Consider the following 25,554-nt stretch of genomic DNA (forward strand, 5'->3'; position numbering starts at 1 on the left):
GTTTTTGGGCTCTCTCTATATATATATATATATATATATATATATATATATGTAGGATGTGAATATAAATATATAAATTAATTAGAAACAATTTACCCCACAACTATTTTTTTTTAATGTTTTATGTTTAACCTTTTTGTTCTTGTTTTCATTTTCATCTATTTTCTTTTCGCAAAAGACTGAAGAGATTTAGCAATTGACACAAAATAAGTATTTTTATTTTAATGAAAATTTTATCAGAGGCTTTTCATTATGATCAGTGTTGTAAAATCCATGGCATGCAGTTCAGAACGAAATGTTTTTGTCTAACTATCGTTGGGTAGTCTGGTGGTAAGAGAACATGCAAAACATATTTTAACCCAACAGATCGTGGGCGAGTGGTCAAACTTGGGTAGGAGTTAACTTCACCTTGAGGTTGAGTGTTCGATTCCTGACTGGTGGGGAGGGAGATAATTTCTGGATTTATACGATCCATATACAAAGGCCGCTCCCGGACCAGAGATTTACCTAGTCAGCGCGCCCGAAGGGTAGCAGCTAGGGGTCCTCCGTTATCAAAAAAAAAAAACTATTTGATCGATGGTAAACAACCTGGAGGGAACATAGAGGCACCTGTGGCCATAAAGAAGCGGTCACAAGCAGTGGCGGATCCAGAAATTTTTTTCAACGGGGGCAACAAATATAAATATGATATAAAATATAAAAAACTAATAAAAATATATTATCAGAAAAATATTTTTCATTATATAGCTAAATTCTCCGATCTTTCATTTTTTTAAATCTATCCCTAACAACTTCATTTATAATTATCTCAAACATATTTTTTTCAATAAAACAAATTAGAAAATCACTCAAAGGCTGATCACCAATCCGATTACGCAAAGTTATTTTAATATGACTAAAAACTGTCATATAAATGAGCAATTTTGAATTTATTCCGTTAAATAGATCATTAAATTTTGGACACTGTAAATTTTTTTGAGAAATTTCTCAATAGATTTCTCTGTTAAATCAATTATGAGATTTGTATAAAAACAAATTTATTAATATGATAGATATTTAGAAATAAATGAATAAAAGATAAAAAAAATATTTAAAATAAAATCCAGAATACTTATATATTTTTGTTGGTTTTAGTTTTTTGGATTTGATTATTATTGGATTTTTATTTTTTTATTTGATAAAAGATTAAACAGAATTAATTTGGAGTTGGTAAAGAGTCACAAGTCAAGCAGGTACGATGTAATACCCGCACTTTTCCACCTTACAACATTCCAGAGGGTTTCTTTTTCCATCTAAAAGGTGGAATGTCATAGTAGACGCGCAGTCATATTTCCTCAGGTGTAATCCAAGTGTATCGTAGAAGAAAAACAAGTGATCTGACCTTACATACTGGCGCTGAACTTGTGATTCTGCCCGTGATCCTTTTATCTCAAATGGTGTTAAACCGGATCTGGCTGGTAACTTGTTAGGATCTTCGCCTTCTCCGTCGTCGAAACAGCATTCAGCACGAATGTATAATCCTGATTCCAGAGAGCGGTCTGTGAATGCAACAGAAATGCATAGAAGTAACTCTTCAGAGCTCACTTCACAAAGTCCCAAAGGCAATTGCAAGGTAGGCCCTCTTTCCCAATGAGTGAACCAGTCCGGAATGTTGCAGCCCGGTATACACACCCCACCTATTCCACCACTTTGTACAATCAAAGAGAGCAAGAGAGTTATATTAGGTTTTGAACTCCCTAAAATTATTGCTAGGAAAAATTTTTAAGAACACAAACAGAAAACTATACAGATTGCATCCATGCAACTCACACACCGTCTTTACAAAAACACACACACACACAAACGAGGAATTTGTCCAAAGACCCACAAAACCATAACCACTAGGTGCTACTCACTATCTAACTCCAGCTTCTCATATTTATCAATGCGATTCTAAAGTAACTCAAGTATAGCAAGAGACTATCACCTCCACGAACTCAATCTATTAAAACCCCCATAATTTTCAAGCGTGGCCCACAAATTGATTGAGCTACATGCTCGCCTATTACACAGATACAATGACAGAAACCTACCCAAGGACGTTTTCTCAGAGTCTGAGACAACAACTTTGTAGCAGCTACTATCTTGACTCTGGCATCCTCCTGCAATCTGAGACAATTACTGAATATGTAGCTTACTCCAAATGGTCCAGCAACAAATTCCATATTGCCCCATATAGTCTCCAAATATGCACATCCATGTGCATTTAAACTCCATAGATTGTTAGGGAGCTCCGGTAGTGATTCAAGCCTCCTGCAGTAGCTTACATCAAGCTTTTCCAGCTTCGAGAGACGCTTGATATTAGCGGGTAAACTCTTAAAGTCATTTCCGCTCAAATCTAAGCTTTTTAATGATGTTGGACAACCAATGTCCTCCGGCAATGATTCAAGCCCCCTGCAGTAGCTTAGGTCCAGGCTTCCCAGGTTCGAGAGATGCTTGATACAAGCAGGCAAAGTTTTGAAGTCATTTCCTCTCAAATTTAAGCTCCGCAACGATGTTAGACAACCAATGTCCTCTGGCAATGATTCAAGCCCCCTGCAGTAGCTTAGGTCCAGACTTCCCAGGTTCGAAAGATGCTTGATACTAGCAGGCAAAGTTTTGAAGTCATTTAGACTCAAATCTAATCTTATCAATGATGTCAGACGACCAATGTCCTCAGGGATCTGCTCAATATGCAAATTCGACATTTCAAGGGTCGTCAGAGAACATAATCTCGACAAGGGAGGAACTGATAATGCCATAGGGTCTCGACTATCACATCCCGAAATACGCAGGCCGGTGAGCCTCGTCGTCTCCTCTTTAATGGGCGGCAGTTGTTTTATGGATGTTCCACTAACATCTAATGATCCTAACTTTTCCAGATTCCACAATGTCGCCGGTAGCACAGAGAAATTTCGGCAGTCGTTAACCTTCAAATACTCAAGTTTGAGAAGCCTTTCAATTGAAGAGGGCAATTCTCTTATGGCTGTTTTGCTTAACATAATCTCTTTCAAGCACTCGTTACTCTCCAGAACTTCTGGAATTTCTTCCAACTTTGAGCAATCAGAAAGACTTAAGGACTTAAGAGATTGCATCTTCCAAATGTCACTGGGTAAAAACATAAGGTTCCTACAATGCCTAAGATCAAGACGAGATAGCATGTGGAGAGAACCAATTGAGGGGGAAAGCTCTACTACTCCAACACCATCAAAGTCAAGGAGTTTTATTTTCCTCGGAAGGGCTGGGAACCTTTTTATGTTTCTGCTTTCTGATAGAGTCAGATCTTCAAGGCTTTCTAGATTGCTCAAAGTATCTGGAAGCTTCTCGAGTCTCTTACAATGGAATAGATTGAGTTTGACAAGTCTGGAGAGATGTTGAATTGAAGAAGGCACTTCTCTTATCGCGGTCCCAGCCATATTTATTTCTTCTATGTTTTTTGGGAACTTAGGGAATTCTTCAATCTGACAGCATCCATACAGATCAATCCGCTCAAGATTTTGGGCCCTTGATAGATCGGGCAATTCTTTCAGCTTCTCTGACCAGTCCAAATTTAAAATCTTTAAGCTACCCAGGTTCTGCATGGATAAATGATAGTCGGTCAGATTACTCTCTTCAAGATCGATTGATTACTTTTTATTCAAACAAAAAGAATGTTCCATCTACCTGAGCACCGCTCCAGAGCCTGTTAAGAGTGCTATGTCTCATGTCAAGCTCAACAAGATTCTCTGGACAAAATTCAGAGGGTAGGTGCTTCAGTGGAAACTCAGGCCAACATAAGTACCTTAACTCATCAGGAAGAGATTCGAGGCCATGTGGCAGACACACTTTAGTGTTTACCCCTTTGCTGTTATCGAATTTAAGGAGTCTGAGATTGTACATCTTCTCGAAGACATCCGGTTTTATGTCCAACTTCATTACTTTTGACAAATCCAAGTATATTCCTTTGACTGCCTCTGTACCCTGTAAAGCGAGCCAAACTGCCGTCAGTGCAAAGCATTCTTACCATGTTGAAATATAAAGGGGGCCAGAAGGAAAAATGACATAAACTTGCATACTAAGGAATGAATGGTGGCATTTCTTTTTACATTATTCCTTTTGAGAAGACGGTGAACATCATCAGGTCTCCACAATCGAGTCCTTCTCCCAGGCTCTGACTCGCATTCTTGTATGACAATATCCCAACCAAGCTCTTGCAGCGGATCTGGCATCTCAATCCTGTTCCTTCTTAAATTTATAAGTGCCTTATCATCGAGAACACTTAACCCATAAGACGCAGCGTGATAACAACCATCTAGCAATCCGGTCACGTGATCTTTATCTTGCCCCTTGAAGAAACAAGCAATATCAAGAAATATGTTTTGTATTTCTTTGTCTTCTAGACCGTCGTAGCTAACTTTCAATATGTTGCTAATCTCCATGTTGGCAACTTTCCTGAGCTTGTTCAAGGCACTTTCCCACTCGTGTTTGCCCCTGCCCCGAAGAGAGCAAGCAAAGACTTTAAGTGCCAAAGGAATGCCAGAAGCATAATGAACCACCTTCATTGCGAGCTCACCATATCCTTCAGTCTGAAGGCCTGAGACATAAGCATTGCGGCAAAACAGTTGCAATGCTTCATCATTGTTTAATCCCTCCATATCATATACTTTTACTTTGTCTTTCGGGAAAATGCTGAGCAAATGTTTATCTCGTGTGGTTATGATCACACGGCTTCCAGCACTAGACTCATCGAGCCCTTTAAACAAAATTTCAAGTTGTCTCTGATGGTTCACATCATCAAGCACAACCAGTACTCTTTTACGACGAAGCCTACTAACCACAAAGCTCGGTAGCATAGATGTTCCTACTCGTAGATTTTCCCCCAAAATCACAGATAGACACTCATTTCTCCTCTCAACAAGATTACCCTTCTCTTCAGTTTCTCTAACATTCCTGAAGAAATAAGAGCCCTCGAATCCGCCAGAGATTTGGTCGAACACAGCTTCAGCAAGAGTGGTCTTACCAATTCCACCCATTCCCCATATCCCCACGACGCGAATATCTTCTGCACCAAAGTCTAACAACCCCATAACCTTCTCCATCCGTGAATCAATCCCCACTAAACCATTGTTAGGGTTTGGTCTACGCGATATGCGATGTAGTTTTTCGAGAGTATCTCTAACAACTGCGTCGACCAACATGGAATCAGATCTGTGAAATATTTCTGAGTCAGATTCAAGAATAGACAAAATCACGAAGAAATGGCGACGACAAGTTAGCGGCAGCTACTTACGTGAATTCTGATGAATTATGACCAGAAAGATTGGCTACTTCGTGTAACGCAGTCCTCCACATGTTCACTTTCTCCGTGTCGTCCTTGTATCTCTCTTCGTGCCGCTCAAATGCAGCAGCAAATCTCTTCTTTTGCCACCGTACGTGTGAAGGATCGACGTTGTGGAAGATGGGTATAACCAATTGGTCCATTGTTTTCCTGCATCGAAGGATCTGAACGAGCTCTTCCAAGCACCACCTGGATGAAGCGTAGTCCTCAGAGAAGACGACCAAAGACAGTAGAGATCCATGGATGGCCTCCACAAGGGCTTCCGAGATCTCATCCCCTCTCTCGAGCCGGTCGTCGACGAAAACGTCGATACCTTTCTCAGACAGTGCTTTGCGGAGATGGCTTGTGAAGTCCCTGCGAGTGTCTAAACCTCTGAAGCTGATGAAGACATCGAATGTTCGTCTTCGGCGTTTAGAGCCGACAAGAGGAAGTGAAGAACCATCACCGACGATCTGATGGCTAACGCCGCGTCCTTGGTTTGATCCGCTCATGGTGCAAGAAGAAGAAGAGGTTTTCAGAGCAAGAGACCTTGCTGCAATTGCAGAATAATCCAAGTCAGCGGACAGGAATCTTTTGGAGTTTGCGGACTCTTTATATTTGTAGGATGCAAATATAAATATATATAAATTAATTAAAAACAATTTACCCCACAACTAAAGGAAAATATGTCACCACAAAATTATTACCTTTGTATCACACGCAGAATGTTTGCCGCTCAGGCCCATGGGCTGTGATAGTAGCGGCTGCCTTAAGGCCTAAAACGTAAAGGGTAAGATAGTAATTCTATATTGGAAGAAGGGCAAAAACGTCAATTTAGTTAATTGTGATATAAAGACCAAGTGTATGACTGGAGAATACAATTCGACAGGGCACTTCGAAAACGAGACTTTCAGTACGATGGATTCTGCAACCTAAATTTCCATCAAACATAATGATTTGAGGAATTTCTAAAAATAACCTCAATTTCTTTTCAAATACTAGATCATCACGGAATTTGTTTACGAATGGACTATTGATTTAGAAAAAAGTTTTTTAAAAAAAATATCATGCATTGTTTCAATACAATTATTGAAAGTAACAAATTTTTAAAACCAAGAATATTTTTGTTCATTCATCCGTACCATAAATTGTAAACTTATTACTCCCTCCGTTTCAAAATGTTTGTTGTTTTAACTTATTTCACATTTTTTAAGAAATGAAAATAAAAGTCATATATACCCTTTATTTAATAATAAAAACAATATTATCATTAATAATGTATTGGAATTTGGTAAGGATAAAATTGGAAATTATTTAAAAAAAATGTATTGGAAATGTAAAATGACAAATATTTTGAAAAATGGATAATAATCTAAAACTACAAATATTTTGAAACGGAGGGAGTAAAAATTAAGGGGGGAGAGCTCTCCTACTCCAAGGTAAGGATTTTGATATTGTTATGTGTTAGTCCATGATATTATGGACAGCAATCCCGACAACCTTGAAAAAGATACGAAAACAAGCCGCCTGGCTTCACACACACGTAAAAATCAATACACTCATGAATGCATGCGATACGTCGATCCATTTCAAGACGGTAGCACGTAATAGGCACACTTCTCCACCCTGCAACACTCTAGAGGCATATCTGCTCCGTCCAAAAGGTGGAACGTGACGGTCACCGTCTTGTGATTATTGCATTCCTCGACGTACAGATTTCTGGAGCAGAGGAATATGTGATCTGACCTGAGAAATCGGGTTTGAACGTCGGCTGGCGCTTGCATAGATTCTCTTTCGAATGGTTTCAGATCGAAATCCCATGCCTCCTTCTCATGAAAGTAGTCTTCTCGACTCTCCAGGCGGAAATCACCGTGAATGGTTAGTCCTAATTTTGGAGAATAGTCTGTGAATGCAACAGAAATGCATAGAGCTAAACCTATGGAATTGTTGTCACGCAATCCTGTAGGCAATTGCAAGGTAACTGAAGCTCCTGTTCCACGACCAGTAAACCAATCTGGAATGTTTCTGCCTGGTAAACACATTACGACGCCATTCTGTGCCATCAAAGAGATGATATCAGGCTTCAAGTTTAGGGAATTATATCTTTGAACAAAAACAGAAAACTGTATGGATGAAGAAAACACGGAATGAGGGGTTTGTACGAAAACCAGTTAAACCACACACCATCTCCTTTCCCTGGATGGCAAAAAACCGCAACCACTCTTGCATAATAACCGTAGGTGCCACTGACTAATCAGGATAAATAAACCAAGTCTGGTGACATATTCCACAGTGCACAGACAATATACAAATAGAGGATGAGAGAAACCAACCAAAAAATATGGACTCGCAGTCTGGAACAATGACTTTGCAGCAGTTTGTACCTTTACGCTCATATCTTCCTTTTGTTTGAGACAATTACTGAATATGTATTTTCCTCCCACTATTTGATGAACAAATTTCATATCACTCGATATAGTTCCCAAAGATGAACAGTCATGTGCAACAAAATGCCATAGACTACTAGGAAGCCCTGATAATGACTCAAGTCTCCTGCAATAGCTTATGTGAAACTCTTCAAGCTTTGGCAAATGCTTGATACTAGCAGGCAGAACCTTGAAGTCATTGCCTCTCAAATCTAAGATTCTCAATGATATTAGACAACTGATATCCTCGAACAATGATTCAAGTTTCCTGCAATAGCTTAGGCCAAGAAACTGCAGCTTGGAAAGATGCTTGATACTATCAGGTAAAATCTTGAAGTCGTTTCTGCTCAAATTTAAGAATATCAACGATGTTAAACAACCAATTTCCGCAGGGATATGCAAGATGTGCAAACCCATCATTTCGAGTCTCGTTAGAGAACAGACTCTCAACAATGGTGGAAATGACAACGGCACATGATCTCGACTCTCACATCCTGAAATACACAAGTAATCCATCTTCGTCAAATCTTTTTGAAACAGTGGCAGTTGTCTTATGTTTGTTCCAAGAAATCTGAACCAAGACAGAGTTGCTATATTCCACAATGTCTCTGGTACCGCAGAGAGGTTTCGGCAGTCGTCTAACCGCAAACAATCAAGTCTAACGAGCCTTTCAATTGAAGAGGGCAACTCTCTTATAGCTGTTCCACTCAAATCAATACTTCCCAAGCAGTCATTGCGCTCCAAAACTTGTGGGATTTCTTCCAACTTTGAGCAATCAGAAAGATCTAAGACCTCGAGGGATTGCATCTTCCAAATGCCACTGGGTATAGACCTAAGGCTCCCACAATTAGAAAGATTAAGATGAGGTAGTTTGTCTAGACTGCTCAAAGTATCTGGAAGTTTCTGAAGTCTCTTACAATTATACAGCTTTAGATCCACAAGCCTGGAGAGATGTTGAATTGAAGAAGGCACTTCTACTATTGCAGTCCTAGATAGATCTATTTCTTTAACATTTGTTGAACTCTCAGGAAATTCATCTATCTGACAGCAACCTCGCAGAATAATCCGCTCTAGTTTTGTGGCCCTCGTTAGATTGGGCAATTTATTCAGCTCCAGCGAGTATGCCAAATTTAAACTCTTTAAGCTACACAGATTCTGCATAAACAAATGATATGGTTAGTTAAATTCGTATCCGCAAGATTGATAGAATAATAAAAAACAAACATGTATACAACACAATGAAAGAAAACGGAATCGAAGAAGATGCCAAGGATATATTCACATTTCATCTACCTGAGCACCGCTCCAGGGCTGCGTAAAATTGCTATGTCTCATGTCGAGCTCAACAAGATTCTCAGGACAAAATTCAGATGGCAGGCACTTCAGCGGAAACTCAGGCCAACATAAGTACCTTAACTCATCAGGAAGAGATTCGAGGCCACATGGCAGACACACTTTAGTGTTTACCCCTTTGCTGTTATAGAATTTGAGGAATCTGAGATTGTACATCTTCTCGAAGACATCCGGGCTTATGTTCAACTTCATTACTTTTGACAAATCCAAGAATATACCTTTGACTGCCTCTGTACCCTGTAAAGGGAGCCAAACTGCCATCAGTGCAAATCCTTCTTACCATGTTGAAATATAAGAGGGAAAAATAAGGAAAAATGACATGAATTTGCATACTAAGGGATGAAACAAAATCATGAAACTTCTTCTTACATTATTCCTTTTGAGAAGACGGTGAACATCTTCAGGTCTCCACAATCGACTCCTTCTCCCAGGCTCTGTCTCGCATTCTTGTGTGACAATATCCCAACCAAGCTCTTGCAGCGGATCCGGCATCTCAATCTTGTTCCTTCTTAAATTTATCAGTGCCTTATCACCGAGAACACTTAAACCATAAGAGGCAGCGTGATAACAACCATCGAGCAACCTGGTCATGTGATCTTTATCTTGCCCCTTGAAGAAACAAGCAATATCAAGAAATATGTTTTGTATTTCTTTGTCTTCTAGACCGTCGTAGCTAACTTTCAATATTTTGCTAATCTCCAGGTTGGAAACTTTCCCGAGCTTGTTCAAGGCACTTTCCCACTCGTGTTTGCCCTTGCCCCGAAGAGAGCAAGCAAAGACTATAAGTGCCAAAGGAATGCCAGAAGCATAATGAACCACCTTCATTGCGAGCTCACCATAACCTTCAGTCTGAAGGCCTGAGACATAAGCATTGCGGCAAAACAGTCGCAATGCTTCATCATCGTTTAATCCCTCCATATCATATGCTTTTACTTTGTCTTTCGGGAAAATGCTGAGCAAATGTTTATCTCGTGTGGTTATGATCACACGGCTTCCAGCACTAGACTCATCGAGCCCTTTAAACAAAATTTCAAGTTGTCTCTGATGGTTCACATCATCAAGCACAACCAGTACTCTTTTACGACGAAGCCTACCAACCACAAAGCTCGGTAGCATAGATGTTCCTATTCGTAGATTTTCCCCCAAAATCACAGATAGACACTCATTTCTCCTCTCCACAAGATCACCCTTCTCTTCAGTTTCTCTAACATTCCTGAAGAAATAAGAGCCCTCGAAGCCGCCAGAGATTTGGTCGAACACAGCTTCAGCAAGAGTGGTCTTACCAATTCCACCCATTCCCCATATCCCCACGACGCGAATATCTTCTGCACTAAAGTCTAACAACCCCATAACCTTCTCCATCCGTGAATCAATCCCCACTAAACCATTGTTAGGGTTTGGTCTACGCGATATGCGACGTAGCTTTTCGAGAGTATCACTAACAATTGCGTCGACCAACATGGAATCAGATCTGTGAAATATTTCTGAATCAGATTCAAGAATAGACAAAATCACGAAGAAATGGCGACGAAAAATTAGCGGAAGCTACTTACTTGAATTCTGATGAATTATGACCAGAAAGATCGGCTGCTTCGTGTAACGCAGACCTCCACATGTTCACTTTCTCCGTGTTGTCCTTGTATCTCTCTTCGTGCCGCTCAAATGCAGCAGCAAAGCTCTGCTTTTGCCACCGCACGTGCGAAGGATCGACGTTGTGGAAGATGGGTATAACCAATTGGTCCATTGTTTTCCTGCATCGAAGGATCTGAACGAGCTCTTCCAAGCACCATCCGGATGAAGCGTAGTCCTCAGAGAAGACAACCAAAGACAGCTGAGATCCTTGGATGGCCTCCACAAGGGCTTCCGAGATCTCATCCCCCCTTTCGATTCGGTCGTCAACGAAAGCATCGATACCTTTCTCAGACAGTGCTTTGTGGAGATGGCTTGTGAAGTCCCTGCGCGTGTCTACACCTCTGAAGCTGATGAAGACATCGAATGTTCGTCTTCGGCGTTTAGAGCCGACAAGAGGAAGTGAAGAATCATGACCGACGATCTTATGATTAGTGCCACATCCTTGGTTTGATCCGTTCATGGCGAAAGAGGAAGAAGAGGTTTGCAGAGCAAGAGACTTTGTCCAAATGCACAACTCATCGTCTTCATTTGCTGCAATTGTAGTAGGAGGAGTTGATCGTTGACGAGACCAAGTCAATGCCTTTAAAGTTATTAGAAATAAATACGCGCAAAGAAGATAGCCAACACGTTTCAATAATTTTGAATAGTCAAAGTCGTTGCAAGAAACCTCTCCCCTGATCTTTTTTATATCAACATACCCTAATTTCATGTAAAACATCAGTAACCAGTTTGAATCCATCTTGAACTGTAAGATCCAACACATGTTCACAACATCTTAATATGAACAGAACACGCTATCACGTCTTAATGTCGATGTTCCGAAAATCCTTAGGAAACTGAAAAACATCGAGGAACAATCTCTTGAGTCGAAGGGTCTAATCCGAACCTGGAAATGGAATAATCTCCGGTAACAAATTCAAACCTACTAGACTTCCTTCGACCAAGTATTTACAGTTACACTTATCCAATAAAGAGATCAGATTCAGCTACTTCAGAGCGAGAAACACTCAAACACAAACAAGGAAAAAGAGGGAACATCACATAACAAGAATCAAAACCCAAACTTCTTCTTGTCCGCATTTTTTCCTGGGTTTTGGATTCCGTACAAAGGTACATATTCTTTGGCCATTTAACACGCAGACGCAAAATCCAACAGCAGATTTTGGAAAATACAAACTAAATCAGAAGGTTTGCAACCAAACTAAATATATATTGATCTCCTGAAATAAATTCCAATCAACTACAATTTCTGCATCCTACATTTACAATTGCTCAATTAGTGATCAGCTACTCCTGAAAACAACAAAACAGAGTGCAATGGACTAACCTTCCCTTGAGCTGTGGAGGCACTAGCAATCAGCCAACAGCTTCTGAAATATTCTTAGAATGAGGCAATTTTCCTTTTGGACATTTGCTACGGGGAAGAGATGAAGGATGCCCATTTGTGTCTCCCTTCCGTAATGCCCTTCCTGCCCTCGCAACAGGAACATGAGAAACATGGTCATATTGCCACTCCCCAGAGGGATAGTCTGTGAGTTCAAAGATGTGAAGCGTCTGAAAGCTTCTCAATCATCAGTGGTGGAAGCCCAGAAATTTCTTCTGAGTTTAGCTGAAGATGACTCGGCCTCCCTACAAACAGAAATGGCGAACTGCAAATTAACAAAAAACGATGACTTCCAGTATTGATGCTTTAATTCAGAGTAACAATAATCTAATACCACTCTGACACTAACATAATTTCAACAATCAACACTCTAATCTTTATCCAAATGCAGAGTCGACTTAAGATCTGACTAAACCTCAAGTATGAACAAGCAGAAGCTGCAGAACCAACCAAATATGATCCACACTTGCACCAAAGATTCAAGGAGTGGTCGCGAAATACTCTTAGCATAAGTAGGGTTCATACATAGCTGCAAGAAAATCCCCGGAAATGTAAAAAGAAAGGCTACATTCGCCAGGTCCGAAAACGATACGGTGCCCTAATTCCTAGCAAATCAGAAACACAATACTGGGAAACTACACGCATCGACAGTTTCGACACTGTATTTGTAGTACTAGTCGGAATAGCTTACAATTGGCACTGGAATTTCCACAAACACAGATTTTACCGCAACAATTGCAAGTACGCGATCAAACATCCAAAACCCAGGAACCCTAAAATCAACCCCATTTCTTCAATTCACAACGCTAGATACGAGAGAAACGAGGATTTCAACGCAAACGCACTTACTCGACGGGCGCAACAGATGCTTCTACTTCAAGAACTCGAAAGTGAGACTGCGACTGACGCGGCGGCCGGTGCCTATGGTTCGGTCGGATCGTAATTAGGAGGAATTGTGAACAAACTATAAATCTTTATTATCATCAAACTTCTTAAGAATCATCATCTTTGTATGATAACAATTAGAAATTTTATTATCATCAAACTTGTCTGGAACACGAATAAAAACCGATATAAAAACCAAAATTTTAAAAGTATTACCATTTTTTTTAATCTAAATAGTAACAACGGTACCGTAAAATAAACTGAATTTTTAATGGAATCTTCTGAAATATAAACATTCCAATAATTTAATCTAATACTTTTTGTATGGAAACAGAAGTCTACGTTGTTACAAACAAGAAGATGGAATAAGTTGGAAAAACAGGAAGAGTTATTACAGATTTTTCAAACAAGGAGATGTCATCATAATCTTTTTGGTCTTTTGTTTGGATCTGTATGGATATACGGTTAAGTAATTACAGATAATACTTAAAATTTTTCAAAAAATAGAAAGCGCTTAGTTACCAACTGATAGAAAATTTCCGTATAAATACGCACGCATGCATGCATGCAAGCAACAAGCAATCAAAACACACGAAAATCACAAAGACAGAGAATTCCACGTTTAAAAGAAATGAAAATCTCTTGCAAGAACATCGTCACAGTGTTGGTCGTGTTGTGGTCGGTCCACTCAGCTGAATCAGCTCGGACGCCGTTCGCGTGCGACCCCACGAGCGATTTCACTCGGGCGCTGCCTTTCTGCAGGGTCGATCTACCGATTGAGGCGAGGGTCAAGGACTTGATCGGACGGCTGACATTGCTGGAGAAGGTCCAGCTTCTAGGTGATAACGCAGCCGCCGTGCCTCGGCTCCGCATCCAAAGTGGTGGTCGGAGTCTCTTCACGGCGTCTCGGACGTGGGCCCCGGCACTAGGTTCGGCGGTGCATACCCAGCCGCCACTAGTTTCCCTCAGGTCATCACCACCGCGGCCTCCTTCAACCAGTCGCTCTGGGAAGAGATCGGACGGGTGAGAATATAATTAGGCCATACTCACTCACACTAGGCACCGATTCTGAATTCGGGTTCATAATTTGAATTTTTTAAAAAATCATATTTTTCCAATCCAACTAAAAATAAAAGAGGGTATTCACATCTTACATATACGTTATTATTGATTTGCATGAATTTAGGTGGTGTCTAACGAGGCAAGAGCCATGTACAACGGTGGTACGGCCGGTCTCACGTACTGGAGCCCTAACGTGAATATAGTCCGCGACCCGCGGTGGGGACGCATCCAAGAAACTCCCGGGGAAGATCCTTTTGTTTCCGGAAAGTATGGAGCCAGCTACGTCCGGGGACTTCAAGGCTCCGGCAATGGAGACAGTCTTAAAGTCGCCGCCTGTTGCAAACATTACACTGCCTACGATCTTGATAACTGGATGGGCGTTGACCGTCTCCATTTCAACGCTAACGTAAGTATTCATATATTATACAGTTTGTTTCTATGTTCTTTGCATAGCCAATTTTTTTTTTTTTTTATTGAGTTGTGTTTTTCTTTTGTTTGCCGAGAAGGTTACAAAGCAAGATCTAGAAGATACATTTAACGTGCCATTCGAAACCTGCGTCAAAGAGGGAAACGTCGCAAGTGTGATGTGCTCTTACAACCAGGTTAACGGAAAACCGACATGTGCAGACGTGAATCTCTTGAAGAATATCGTCCGTGGCGAATGGAATCTTAAAGGGTGAAAATCCGATGACCTAATAACCTAATGATTCCCGTCAAATTCCGTTTCATTTAAACATAATTATACAAATATTCATTTGCAAAAAAACACAGGTATATTGTCTCGGATTGCGACTCCGTGGAAGTGCTTTTCAACAAACAACAATACACCGGAACTCCGGAGGAAGCGGTTGCAGCTTCTATTAAAGCCGGTGAGTTTTCTCTCTACTAGCCATGATAATAATAATGATAACCACAAACATATTCTAATCGTGATGTCGTGCCGTTTTGCAGGACTAGACCTCGATTGTGGAGCGTTTTTGCCGAGCTACACGGAAGGTGCGGTGAGAAAGGGACATGTTTGATGGGAACCTTGGTCCGTACGGTAATCTTGGACCAGGAGATGTGTGCACTCGGGCCAATCAAGATCTGGCCCTTGCAGCAGCCCATCAAGGCATTGTCCTTCTCAAAAACTCTGCCCGCCACGCGCTTCCTCTGGACCCCACGCGCTACCGCACCATAGCCGTTATCGGACCCAACTCGGACGTGACCCAAACCATGATCGGAAACTATGCCGGAAAACCATGTGCTTACACTTCTCCGCTTCAAGGCATCTCTAGATACGCAAGAACTCTGTATCTCCAGGGTTGTGTGGGAGTTTCATGCACCGGGAACGAGCAATTCGATTCGGCCGAGGTGGCGGCGCGTGGCGCTGATGCGACTATCCTCGTGATGGGAACAGACCTATCCATAGAGGCCGAATCACTAGACCGGACAAGCCTGCTATTGCCAGGCCACCAACAAGAGCTCGTGTCTCGTGTGGCTCGAGCCTCGAGGGGTCCGACCATATTGGTCCTCATGAGCGGTGGCCCTGTCGACGTGTCGTTCGCCCAGAACAACCCACGTGTCAAGGCCATCATCTGGGCCGGGTATCCAGGTCAAGCCGGAGGTGCCGCCATCGCCGATATCATCTTCGGCAAAGCTAACCCAGGTATCACAATTATCAAATGCGTCCTCATGCATGGTGGTCCATATCGAGCATATTATATATTATATTATATATATATACGTATTGAATGCACAGGTGGGAAGTTACCGATGACGTGGTATTCGGAAGATTACGTGGACAAAATCCCGATGTCGAACATGGCCATGCGACCGTCGGGAGGTTTCCCGGGGAGGACTTACAAGTACTACAATGGCCCGGTCGTTTACCCGTTCGGTTTTGGCTTGAGCTACACCACTTTCAACCACACCTCCCTGCAAGCTCCACCAACCAAGATCTCGGTCCCGGTTTCAAGTCCAAAAACCTCGGCCTATTACGTAGAAGTCTCTCAAGCCAACTGCGACAAAATATCGAAAATACCCTTGAAGGTAGAGGTGGCCAACACGGGGGCGATCGATGGGAGCGACACCCTCTTCGTGTTCGCTAAACCTCCGGTCGGAGAAGCCACTGCACTGGGTCTGAACAAGCAAGTGGTCGGGTTCGAGAAGGTTCTAATCGGGGCAGGGGCAAAAAAGACAATTCAAGTGGAACTTGATGTCTGCCAGCATCTTGCCGTTGTGGGTGAGAACGGGAATAGAAGAATCCCGTTTGGTAAGCATAAGCTATACGTTGGGAAAGTTAGATACTCTATTCAGGTTCAACCAAGTTCTGGGAAGAACTAAACAATGTGAATCCTTGCATTATATAATAATGTTTGTTATTTATGTTGTTTGATTTATTGTATTAGAGAACAATATTTTTATATATAGTAAATTTGTCATTGATCGTATATAGAGTTTTACATAAGCATATTTATTTTCGTCGGATAATATAAAATCCAAGATATAACTCCAGTTTCAGTTGTGGAAAAAGGAAGGTAGGATAATATAAGTAATGATAAAGACTATATACAAATTGAAATCGATCATGAATCGGCGCGTCTTCATTGGACGACGACGACAACTTTTCTACAGGTGAGGATTATTTGAAGCACCGGCCGCCGCGTCCGTCGAGTCAGTAAGTTTGCGTTGAATTACTCGTTTTTCTCGTATCTGGTGCTGTGACCTGAAGAAATGGGGGTGATTTTAGGGTTTCTGGGGTTTGGATATTTGATCACGTATTTGCAATTGATGTGGTAAAATCTGTATTTGTGGAGATTCTAGGGCCAATTGTATGCTATTCTGGTTTGTACCGATACAATGTCGATGCGAAAGTTTCTCAGTGTTACGATTCTGATTTTTTTTTTTCGAATTAGGATTTAGGGCACTATATAGTTGTCGGACCTGGGAAACGTAGCCTTTGTTGATACGTTTCCCGGATTTTTCTTGCAGCTATGGATGTACCCTTCTTATGCTAAGAATATCTAGCGATCAATCCTAGAACCGTTACTGCAACTGTTCTGCACCTTCTGCTTGTCCATACTTCAGTTTAGTCACTTCTGAAGCGGGTTCTGAATTTGGATGAGATTTGAGTTTTGATTGTTAAAATTCCGTTAATGTTAAGAGTGGTATTGACTGAAATTAACCGTTTTCCTAGCTTTGAATGGCTCAACTGGAAGGATATGGATACCTGATCCATATCGGCATTTGATTGCTTCAGTTTCAACTAATTCTAATTTTCAGTTTAGATTATAATAACTCTGACAAGAAGCTGCGGTACTGGAAGTGTGTGTGAGTGTGGTGGGGGGGGGGGATTTTCCAATAATTGAAATCAATTGAATCAAAATATAGAACAAAAGTACTTATGTACTTGTCAACTCTGACAGGAAGAAGTCTTTTCATTTCTAATTAAAAAAATTGTTATTAATGTCTATCCACCATACATATAAGATAAAAATAATAATAATAAATTTAAAATCAATTCTAAGGAGTTTACTTGCAATCGGAAGTCATGTCGTATTTGTGAGAAGTTTTCTTGCATTTAGTTAGACTATTCAACTAGCTCCTTCAATTGCAACAAGGAAGACACGGGATCCAAGTCTGTTGTCTGCAAACCAATTCTGCTTGTATCGTTGTAATCATTATGAACAGATCAAAAGAAGGATGCAGGAAGATTAATCAGATCTTTGGTGATGGTTCTATACTTCCTCTTGTTGGTTCTAAACGTCGGAGACAAACATTCGATGTTTTCATCAGCTTCAGAGGTGAAGATACCCGCAGGAGCTTCACAAGCCATCTCAGTTCTGCACTGTTCAAGAAAGGTGTCAATGTTTTCCACGATGACCGGATCGAGAGAGGGGATGAGATCTCAGAAGTCCTTCGGGAGGCAATCGCAGGATCCAAGGTATCTTTGGTGGTCTTTTCCGAGAACTACGCTTCATCTAGGTGGTGCTTGGAAGAACTGGTCGAGATTCTTCAATGCAAGAAAACAATGGACCAATTGGTTATACCCATCTTCTACGATGTGGATCCTTCACAAGTACGGTGGCAAAAGCAAAGCTTTGCTGTTGCATTTGAACGGCATAAAGAGAAATACAAGGACAACACGGAGAAAGTGAACCAGTGGAGGTCTGCGTTACACGAAGCAGCCAATCTCTCTGGCCATGATTCATCAGAATGGACGTAAGTAGCTATTTCAATCCTTTCATTGCTATTTCTGGGTGATTTTATTGGCTCCAAAGTCCGATTGATGTACATTTCACAGGTCTGATTCCGTGTTGGTAGACGTAGTTGTTAAAGATACTCACAAAATTACGCTGCATATCACGTAGACCAAACCCTGACAATGGCTTAGTGGGAATTGATTCACGGATGGAGAAGGTTCTGAGGTTGTTAGAGTTTGGCGAAGAAGATATTCGCATCGTGGGGATATGGGGAATGGGTGGAATTGGTAAGACCACTCTTGCTGAAGCTGTGTTCGACCAAATCTCTGGTGATTTCGAAGGCTCTTATTTCTTCAGGAGTGTTAGAGAAACTGAAGTGAAGGGTGGCCTTGTGGAGAAGAGGAATGAGAGTTTATCTGTGATTCTGGGTGAAGATATACACATAGGCACTTCTATGCTACCGAGCTTTGTGGTAGATAGGCTTCGTCGCAAAAGAGTACTGGCTGTGCTTGATGATGTGAACCATCAGAGACAACTTGAAATTTTGTTTAAAGGGCTCGCTGAGTCTGGTGCTGGAAGCCGTGTGATCATAACCACACGAGATAGACATGTGCTCACCATTTTCACCAAAGACAAAGTAAAAGTATATGATATGGAGGGATTAAACAATGATGAAGCATTGCGACTGTTTTACCAGAATGCTTATATCTCAGAACATCAGATAGAAGCTTATGATGAGCTCCATAAGAAGGTGGTTCATTATGCTTCGGGGATTCCTCTGGCACTAAAGGTCTTTGCTCGCTCTCTTCGGGGCAAAGATAGACAAGTGGGAAATTGCCTTGAAAAAGATCGGCAAAGTTTCCAACCTGGAAATTAGCAACATATTGAAAGTTAGCTATGACGGTCTAGAAGATGAAGAGTTGCAAAACATATTTCTTGATATTGCTTGTTTCTTCACAGGACAAGATAAAGATGAGGTGGCCACATTACTTGATGGTTGTTATCACGCTGTGCATTATGGGTTAAGCGTTCTTGAGGACAAGGCACTCATAACTATAAGAAGGAACAAGATTGAGATGTCGGATCCATTGCAAGAGCTTGGCGGGGATATTGTCAAACAAGAATGCGAGTCAGAGCCTGGGAGAAGAACATTGGTTGTAGGAGTAGGAGAGCTTTCCCCCTCATTCAGTTCTCTCTGCATGTTATCTCATCTAAATCTTAGCTACTGTGACAGCCTCAAGTCTCTACCTGGTGACATTTGGAAGATGCAAGCTCTTAAAGAGTTACTTCTTTATGATTGCCCAAAGCTGGAAGAAATTCCAGAAGTTCTGGAGCGAAACGAGTGCTTGGAGGAGATTTTTTTAACCGGAGCAGCCATAAGAGAGCTTCCCTCTTCAATTGAAAGGCTTCTCAGACTTGAGCGTTTGTGGTTAAACGACTGCCGAAATCTCTCTGTGCTACCAGAGACATTGTGGAACCTGGACAATTTATATTCATTCAGAGCTCTTAGAGCATCCATAAGACAACTGCCGCCATTTAAAAAGGAGACGACGAAGCTCACCGACCTGCGTATTTCGGGATATTGTTACAGCCTCGACCCTGTGCCATTATTAGTTCCTCCATTGTCGAGAGTCCGCTCTCTGGAGACCCTTGAAATGTCAAATTTGCATATTGAGCAGATCCCTGAGAACATTGGTTGTCTGACATCATTGATGAGGTTAGATTTAAGTGGAAATGACTTTAAGAGTTTACCTGCTACTATCAAGCATCTCTCAGTGCTATATGAGCTTGATCTGAGTTGTTGCAGGAGACTTGAATCATTGTATGAGGATATTGGTTGTCTAACATCATTAAGAAGATTACGTTTGAGTGGAAATGACTTTCAGATTTTGCATCCTATTATCAAGCATCTCTCGAAGCTGGAAATGCTTGACCTAAGCTACTGCAGAAATCTGGAATCATTGTCTCAAGATATTGGTTGTCTAACATCATTGAGGAACTTAGATTTGAGTGGGAATGGCTTTCGGATTTTGCCTGCTTGTATGAAGTATCTCTCGAATGTTGAAATTCTAGACCTAAGCTACGACGAAGGACTTGGATCAGTACCGAAGTTCCCTAATAGTCTGCGGAATTTCAATGCACATGAATGTGCATCTTTGGGAACTACATGCGGTAATATGGAATTTTTTGCAGGAGCATTTGGAGGAAACTACATATTCAATCATTGTCTCAGGTTGCAGGAAGATGTGACAGTCAAGAGAGTAGCTGCTGCGAAGTTGTTGTTTCAGACTTTGGAACAAAAGCATTGGGTAGGTTATGCATGTAGTTGAACCAAGTTTTAAGGACAGAACACTTGAAAAATATGGGAGTTACATTTATAAATATAAGAAGCTAGAGTTAGATGGAGCCGTTTATTCATACTGATACTGAGTGGCACCTACGGTTGTGCATTAGTAGTTATGGTTTCATGGGTCCTTAGCCAAATCTCTCTCTCTCTTTGATTTTACAGAAAAGTAGATTAGGTATGGTGTCATTACTGGGCTGCAGCATTCCGGATTGGTTCACTCATTGGGAAAGAGGGCCTCGGATAACCATGCAACTGCCTTCGAGATTTTGTCAAGAGGGTTCTAAAGGTTTAGCTCTATGCATATCTGTTGCATTCACAGACTACTCTCTGGAGTTAGGGTTATACATTTGTGGTGAATGCTGCTTCGAGGGCGGAGAAGGTGAAGATCCTAACAAGCTGTTCCATTAATAATGGGCCCAACAAAATCTCAAAACCCATGGGTAGAATTCACTCCAAAAGCTAGCTTGTTGGGGGAGGGTGTCCATGGTATTATATTGACTCAATTGTTCCCACATATTTCCGATGTGGGACTCTAACACTATCAACCAAATTCCGGTTTGAACCATTCGAGAGAAAAGGATCACAGGAACCATCAGAAGTTCAACGCCAATATAAGGTCAGATCACTTATTTTTCTTCTACGATGTATTTCGATTGCACAGATGGCTGGCTGAAGACGTGAAAGCGACCGTAACATTCCACCTTTTGGACGGAGAAGACAAGCCTCTCGAATATTGTAAGGTGGAAAACTGCGGGTATTACATTGTACCAACTTGACCGCTGGCTACTGGCTCTCTCTTCCCTCTTAACTTCGTTTCTTTTGTTTCCTAATTTTTTTAGAAAAAAAATCTCGCATAAATACATGAATTCGTTATCAACTCTCATTATAATACATAAATTCTAAAGTTCACTAAAACTTTTTTGAACTCCCAATTAAAATCATAAAGTTTACAAGGACTTCCAAAAAATTAGATATTTGATGATGTATGGTTTTTTGCTGATTTTTTACAAAATTTTGTGTATTTTTTTTATTTCTTGCAAGGTTCATGATTTTAATTCTGTTTTCTCATTTTACAAAGTGCAATGTCATGGAGAGGGGAAGAAAATTTTTCCTATTTAAGAAAAAGTTTCAAAACACCAACAGAAGCCTATGATTTTTTTTTTTAAAAAAAAATCTCTCCAAAATTTTTTATTTCAAAATGTATACAGGTATAAGCCTTTATTGAAAGCCAGCATTGAATGATCATATGAATGGATGCCACATTTGTCATTTAATTTCTAAACAAGATAAGAGTGCTTCATCCATTTGAAGAAAATTGTTTTGATGGGATTGAATTTATTGGAAATTATTTATTAAATGCTAACGATTCTAACATCCATGTGAGGATTGTCTAGTTAGTGTAGAGGACAGATTTTGATTGCATGTTCGACTTGTTCCTTTTTGTCAGAAACTTGCAAAAAAGATTAATTCAACCCTCATTAAATTTATTTATTTTAAGACGATAATATATTTATTTTGTATTTATGTATTTATGTCTAAAATCTTTTGTTTATAACTAGTTGCTCTTTTCCCAGTATTCTCGGACAATTTCTTTGTTTTCTCGAGAATGCAAACGAAACGACATTACGACTCGGTGACTCAGTGACTCGCCGCTCTGAAATTCTTTTTCAAGTTCAGTAAGAATTAGACCAATAACTATCTAAACCAGTAGAAACCGAGAAAATTTAGGGTTCAGATCGTTACATTATATCGGAAAACACAAGAATCAAATGGAATCGAACAAAGAAAAGAACTTGAACCAAAAAAAAAAAACGAAACGAGATTTCCTACATACACGGAAGAAACTTTCAGTGGAACACTTGAGAAAAGTATATATACAGCTCAAGATGAAGAAAAAGGAAGGAACTGCCTCTCAAAGGACTCATCTGAAACTGCTCTGCCTGTTCCAGCTTGGTAATGAACGCTCAGAGTTAATGCTAAGATCGTTCACGGGGCCAGCGTTAAAGCCCCTCAGTCCCGGAGATCTTTGCTGGTAACCGCTCGGCCTGTTGACGTTGCTGCCATTTTTATGAACCCTAACTCTGCTCGGAGCATCGCTCATAATGGAGGATGACAGGCAGAGCTTGTTCTTGTATGGCGAGTAACTCTCTGACTGCGTGTCAAAGCTTCCGGGTCTTACCCTCGGGGAGCTTAAAGATCTTGCCTTTGCCTTTGCAGACTCGGTTGCAGCCATGTAAGTCCGTGTGGCAACAGCGGGTGACGGAAGGGCAGGGCTCTGATCATCTTCTCCTACCGAAACTTGCCTTCTGTGATTTATCGATCTTCTGGGTGAAGAATTTCTTGGAGTTTTAAGCTGTTTGTCCCTGAAAGTTTCGTCTTTCGGTTTCGTGTTTGAAGAGAAGTCCAAATCTTCTAGTTCTTTGCTCTTGGTAAGTTGGGTATCCACCCATTGGTCTAACCAGTACTTCCATCTTGTGTTATGCCTCTTCTGGTACGATTCTGCGGATTTCTGAAAGTTTACAGAGAGACCATTTCCCCTTGTTACAAAAACACTTTCATTCAAAAACTAAATCACAGCCATGAATGAGTGAAACACATGGATACCCTGTGAGTGACTGCATATTCCCTTATCCTTTCTCTCCTCAGGGCAGCTTCTTTCTTGCTCATAACCAATGTCTCAGCCACTTCCTTTGTCATTAGACTGTCATCCCATCTCTTTTGGCTATCTGTGTCCACCTGAAAGTTGAAACAGTTCTCAAACAGTCTCGTAAATCTTCCTAAGACAGAAACTAATAACCAAACATAAAATTCCCACACAGATTGCCCTTTCAATTCTAACTACCTTGATTATCTTGTCCTTGAACATCTGAAACTCTTTGCTCTCTTCGTAATGCTTGAGAGCACTTCCGGGGATTTGTGTTCTCTTTGCACAGACCTGTGATTGAATGTTCACAACAGACTGCAAGCACTTGAGGGTAGTCATTGCTTGGCGTCTCACAGCTCGACCTCTGATATATGCTTGCAGCTTCACTATCCCCTTCAAGGCACGTAGAGCTTTCCTTGCCTGAAACATACGCCAAAACAATCTGATCATCCGCAAAAACCATTAATTCCAAATGAACCCTGATGTTTTTCTTAAATCTACACACTGAAATATGACAAATCTTGACTGACATTCCAGTTAAACCAGTTACTGAGAAACTTCGCGTTTAAACTAAAATGATTATTCTTGTCCTCCACATTTATACCAATGCAAATAAGTTGAAAATTCACGAATCATAAATATGGAACCATCGAAAGAAATAGGTATCCATGATCTTACAAGATAACCCCTGAATGCGGTCTGAATCCGAATTGCAGCAAGTTCTTCAATCTGTCCTTTCTTAAAGATCTGATCCTCAGGCTGTGGATCAGTGATGTCATTCTCTGTTTTGGCTTCTGAATCTTCTTCTAACCTTTTTTTGACATTTAACTGAGGACTACAAGAGAGTTGTTTGACCTCACCCACACGGGTCACAGTGTTCTTGTCCTGTGCTTCACTTCCAGTCCTGTCCCTTGGAGGTGCTGTAATGGAAGGTAACCTTTTCTTGACCTTAAGCTTCCAGAATGCCCATCTTCTTCTCTTCTCTTTCTGCTAAAATAAAAATAGAAGACAAGTTGCAAACTTTGAAATGAAACAAGAACAGGGCACGTCAAGACAGAAGTACCAAGATTTCCGTTTTGTCTTTTTTTTTTTAACCTTTTCTGGGTTAGCTTCCGAAACGAAAATCCTTTTCAACAGAGTGAACAAACCCTTCTTCTTAGCCATGGTCGCATTACTATCACCTCAGACTATGCTCTTGAATTCATCAGGGATCGATCAACCAACCAATCTGATCGGAGGATTTCTGCAAATTAGACAAAACCTATGTCAAGTCAAATCAAATCAATCACAATCTAGTTTTAGAACAAAGCCACTGATTGAAACAAAGGTGTCTGAAAACGCAATGAATCCTAAAGAAACCGGACTCTTCTATTGGAAAAGAGATAAAAGGATGCAGATTTCTCAGTACCCATTTCCCGAAAACCCTAGATTTGATGAATGAACCACCAATGACTGCTCCAGAGATAGTTCCTGAAACTGATAAAGATTGTCCTTGAAGTTAGCAACACAAACCAAACACAAAAACCCAGAAAAATAATAAAATAAAGCAATTTGGAGAATTAGAAAACGAATTAATGAAAGTTACGGAACAAAAAGGAATTCCCGTCTTCTAAGATTTTCCCGAGAAACAAACATCTATCCAAACGGGAAAAGAAGATCTCACTTGCTTGCTGGTTCGATAAGCTGGTAAAGGTGAGATTTTTCTCCCTCCTTTTTTCTTTTATTTTTTTCTTGGGAGAGTGATGAACAATAATTGGACTGAGGGTTCAATGATTTTCGAAGCAATCTCGTCAAATTTCCTAAATTTCCATGGCGGAGAAAATGGTTTTTTGAAAGTATTCAGGGCTCAGGTGGGGCTTTCTTCATTAGTGAAGGAGACTGTTCAAAGAATTATGTAGCGAACACAGAGGTTTGTTTTCTTCTCCCGCAACACCTTTCTTCCCTTTACAACAGACAAGTGAACATGGCTTCTGCTGGTTCCGAAATTACTCTTCTGCCCTTTCCTCAATTTTGCCATGGAAATATAAAATTACTCTTCTGCCCTTTGCTCAATTTTGTTATGGAAATATATTTTTAGGGATAATTCCATTTAAAACCCTGTATTTTTCTCTCGTCTCAATTTAAACCCTATACTTTTTTTTGATCCAAAAAAACATTGTACTTTTAAAAATTGGTAATTAAAACTCTATACTTTTAAAAATTAGCAAATAAAACCCTGAACGAAAAACAATATTATTTAATGCTGACATGACATCCTAGTCATCTGCCACATCATCAATCCCTAATATTTAATAATATTAATTAATATAAAATAAAAATAAAA

The 25,554-nt window shown here is 40.6% G+C and overlaps 5 protein-coding genes and 1 pseudogene across 7 annotated transcripts; 2 read left to right on the forward strand and 4 right to left on the reverse strand.

Annotated features, from left to right (window-relative positions):
* Positions 1 to 1,253: 1,253 nt before the first annotated feature.
* On the reverse strand, positions 1,254 to 5,873 carry LOC104827436 (TMV resistance protein N-like). The gene is made up of 5 exons (XM_019204050.1): positions 5,288 to 5,873; positions 4,104 to 5,205; positions 3,682 to 3,978; positions 2,073 to 3,593; positions 1,254 to 1,687 (listed from the first exon to the last, which is right to left on the reverse strand). The coding sequence occupies exons 1-5, from the start codon at positions 5,824 to 5,826 to the stop codon at positions 1,586 to 1,588; spliced, it is 3,561 nt and encodes a 1,186-aa protein (XP_019059595.1). The 5' UTR covers positions 5,827 to 5,873; the 3' UTR covers positions 1,254 to 1,585.
* An 871-nt stretch (positions 5,874 to 6,744) lies between these two features.
* LOC109117258 (disease resistance-like protein CSA1) lies at positions 6,745 to 8,322 on the reverse strand. The gene is made up of 2 exons (XM_019204082.1): positions 7,648 to 8,322; positions 6,745 to 7,368 (listed from the first exon to the last, which is right to left on the reverse strand). Exons 1-2 carry the CDS (start codon positions 8,254 to 8,256, stop codon positions 6,904 to 6,906), a joined length of 1,074 nt encoding a protein of 357 aa, XP_019059627.1. The 5' UTR covers positions 8,257 to 8,322; the 3' UTR covers positions 6,745 to 6,903.
* LOC104827438 (TMV resistance protein N-like) lies at positions 8,262 to 11,085 on the reverse strand. Its single transcript, XM_019204051.1, has 6 exons — positions 11,063 to 11,085; positions 10,647 to 10,973; positions 9,463 to 10,564; positions 9,034 to 9,330; positions 8,356 to 8,895; positions 8,262 to 8,267 (listed from the first exon to the last, which is right to left on the reverse strand). Exons 1-6 carry the CDS (start codon positions 11,083 to 11,085, stop codon positions 8,262 to 8,264), a joined length of 2,295 nt encoding a protein of 764 aa, XP_019059596.1.
* A 3,104-nt stretch (positions 11,086 to 14,189) lies between these two features.
* LOC104827439 lies at positions 14,190 to 21,496 on the forward strand (annotated as a pseudogene).
* On the forward strand, positions 17,721 to 20,570 carry LOC104827440 (TMV resistance protein N-like). Its single transcript, XM_010560611.1, has 3 exons — positions 17,721 to 18,259; positions 18,409 to 19,097; positions 19,201 to 20,570. The coding sequence occupies exons 1-3, from the start codon at positions 17,721 to 17,723 to the stop codon at positions 20,568 to 20,570; spliced, it is 2,598 nt and encodes an 865-aa protein (XP_010558913.1).
* A 774-nt stretch (positions 21,497 to 22,270) lies between the features above and the next one.
* On the reverse strand, positions 22,271 to 25,153 carry LOC104826707 (protein IQ-DOMAIN 14-like). Of its 3 annotated transcripts, none has more exons than XM_010559532.2 (7): positions 24,895 to 25,153; positions 24,640 to 24,707; positions 24,327 to 24,474; positions 23,910 to 24,221; positions 23,430 to 23,651; positions 23,192 to 23,323; positions 22,271 to 23,096 (listed from the first exon to the last, which is right to left on the reverse strand). In XM_010559532.2, exons 3-7 carry the CDS (start codon positions 24,393 to 24,395, stop codon positions 22,509 to 22,511), a joined length of 1,323 nt encoding a protein of 440 aa, XP_010557834.1. In that variant the 5' UTR covers positions 24,396 to 24,474; positions 24,640 to 24,707; positions 24,895 to 25,153; the 3' UTR covers positions 22,271 to 22,508. The 3 variants fall into 3 exon arrangements, with proteins under 3 accessions (XP_010557834.1, XP_010557836.1, XP_010557835.1); XM_010559534.1 differs by having other exon boundaries at positions 23,910 to 24,218; positions 24,895 to 25,152; XM_010559533.2 differs by lacking the exon at positions 24,895 to 25,153 and adding an exon at positions 24,817 to 24,846.
* Between the last annotated feature and the right edge of the window lie 401 nt (positions 25,154 to 25,554).

The sequence above is a fragment of the Tarenaya hassleriana genome, unplaced genomic scaffold (assembly GCF_000463585.1).
Source record: "Tarenaya hassleriana unplaced genomic scaffold, ASM46358v1 Cleome5, whole genome shotgun sequence".
Lineage (NCBI taxonomy): Eukaryota > Viridiplantae > Streptophyta > Magnoliopsida > Brassicales > Cleomaceae > Tarenaya > Tarenaya hassleriana.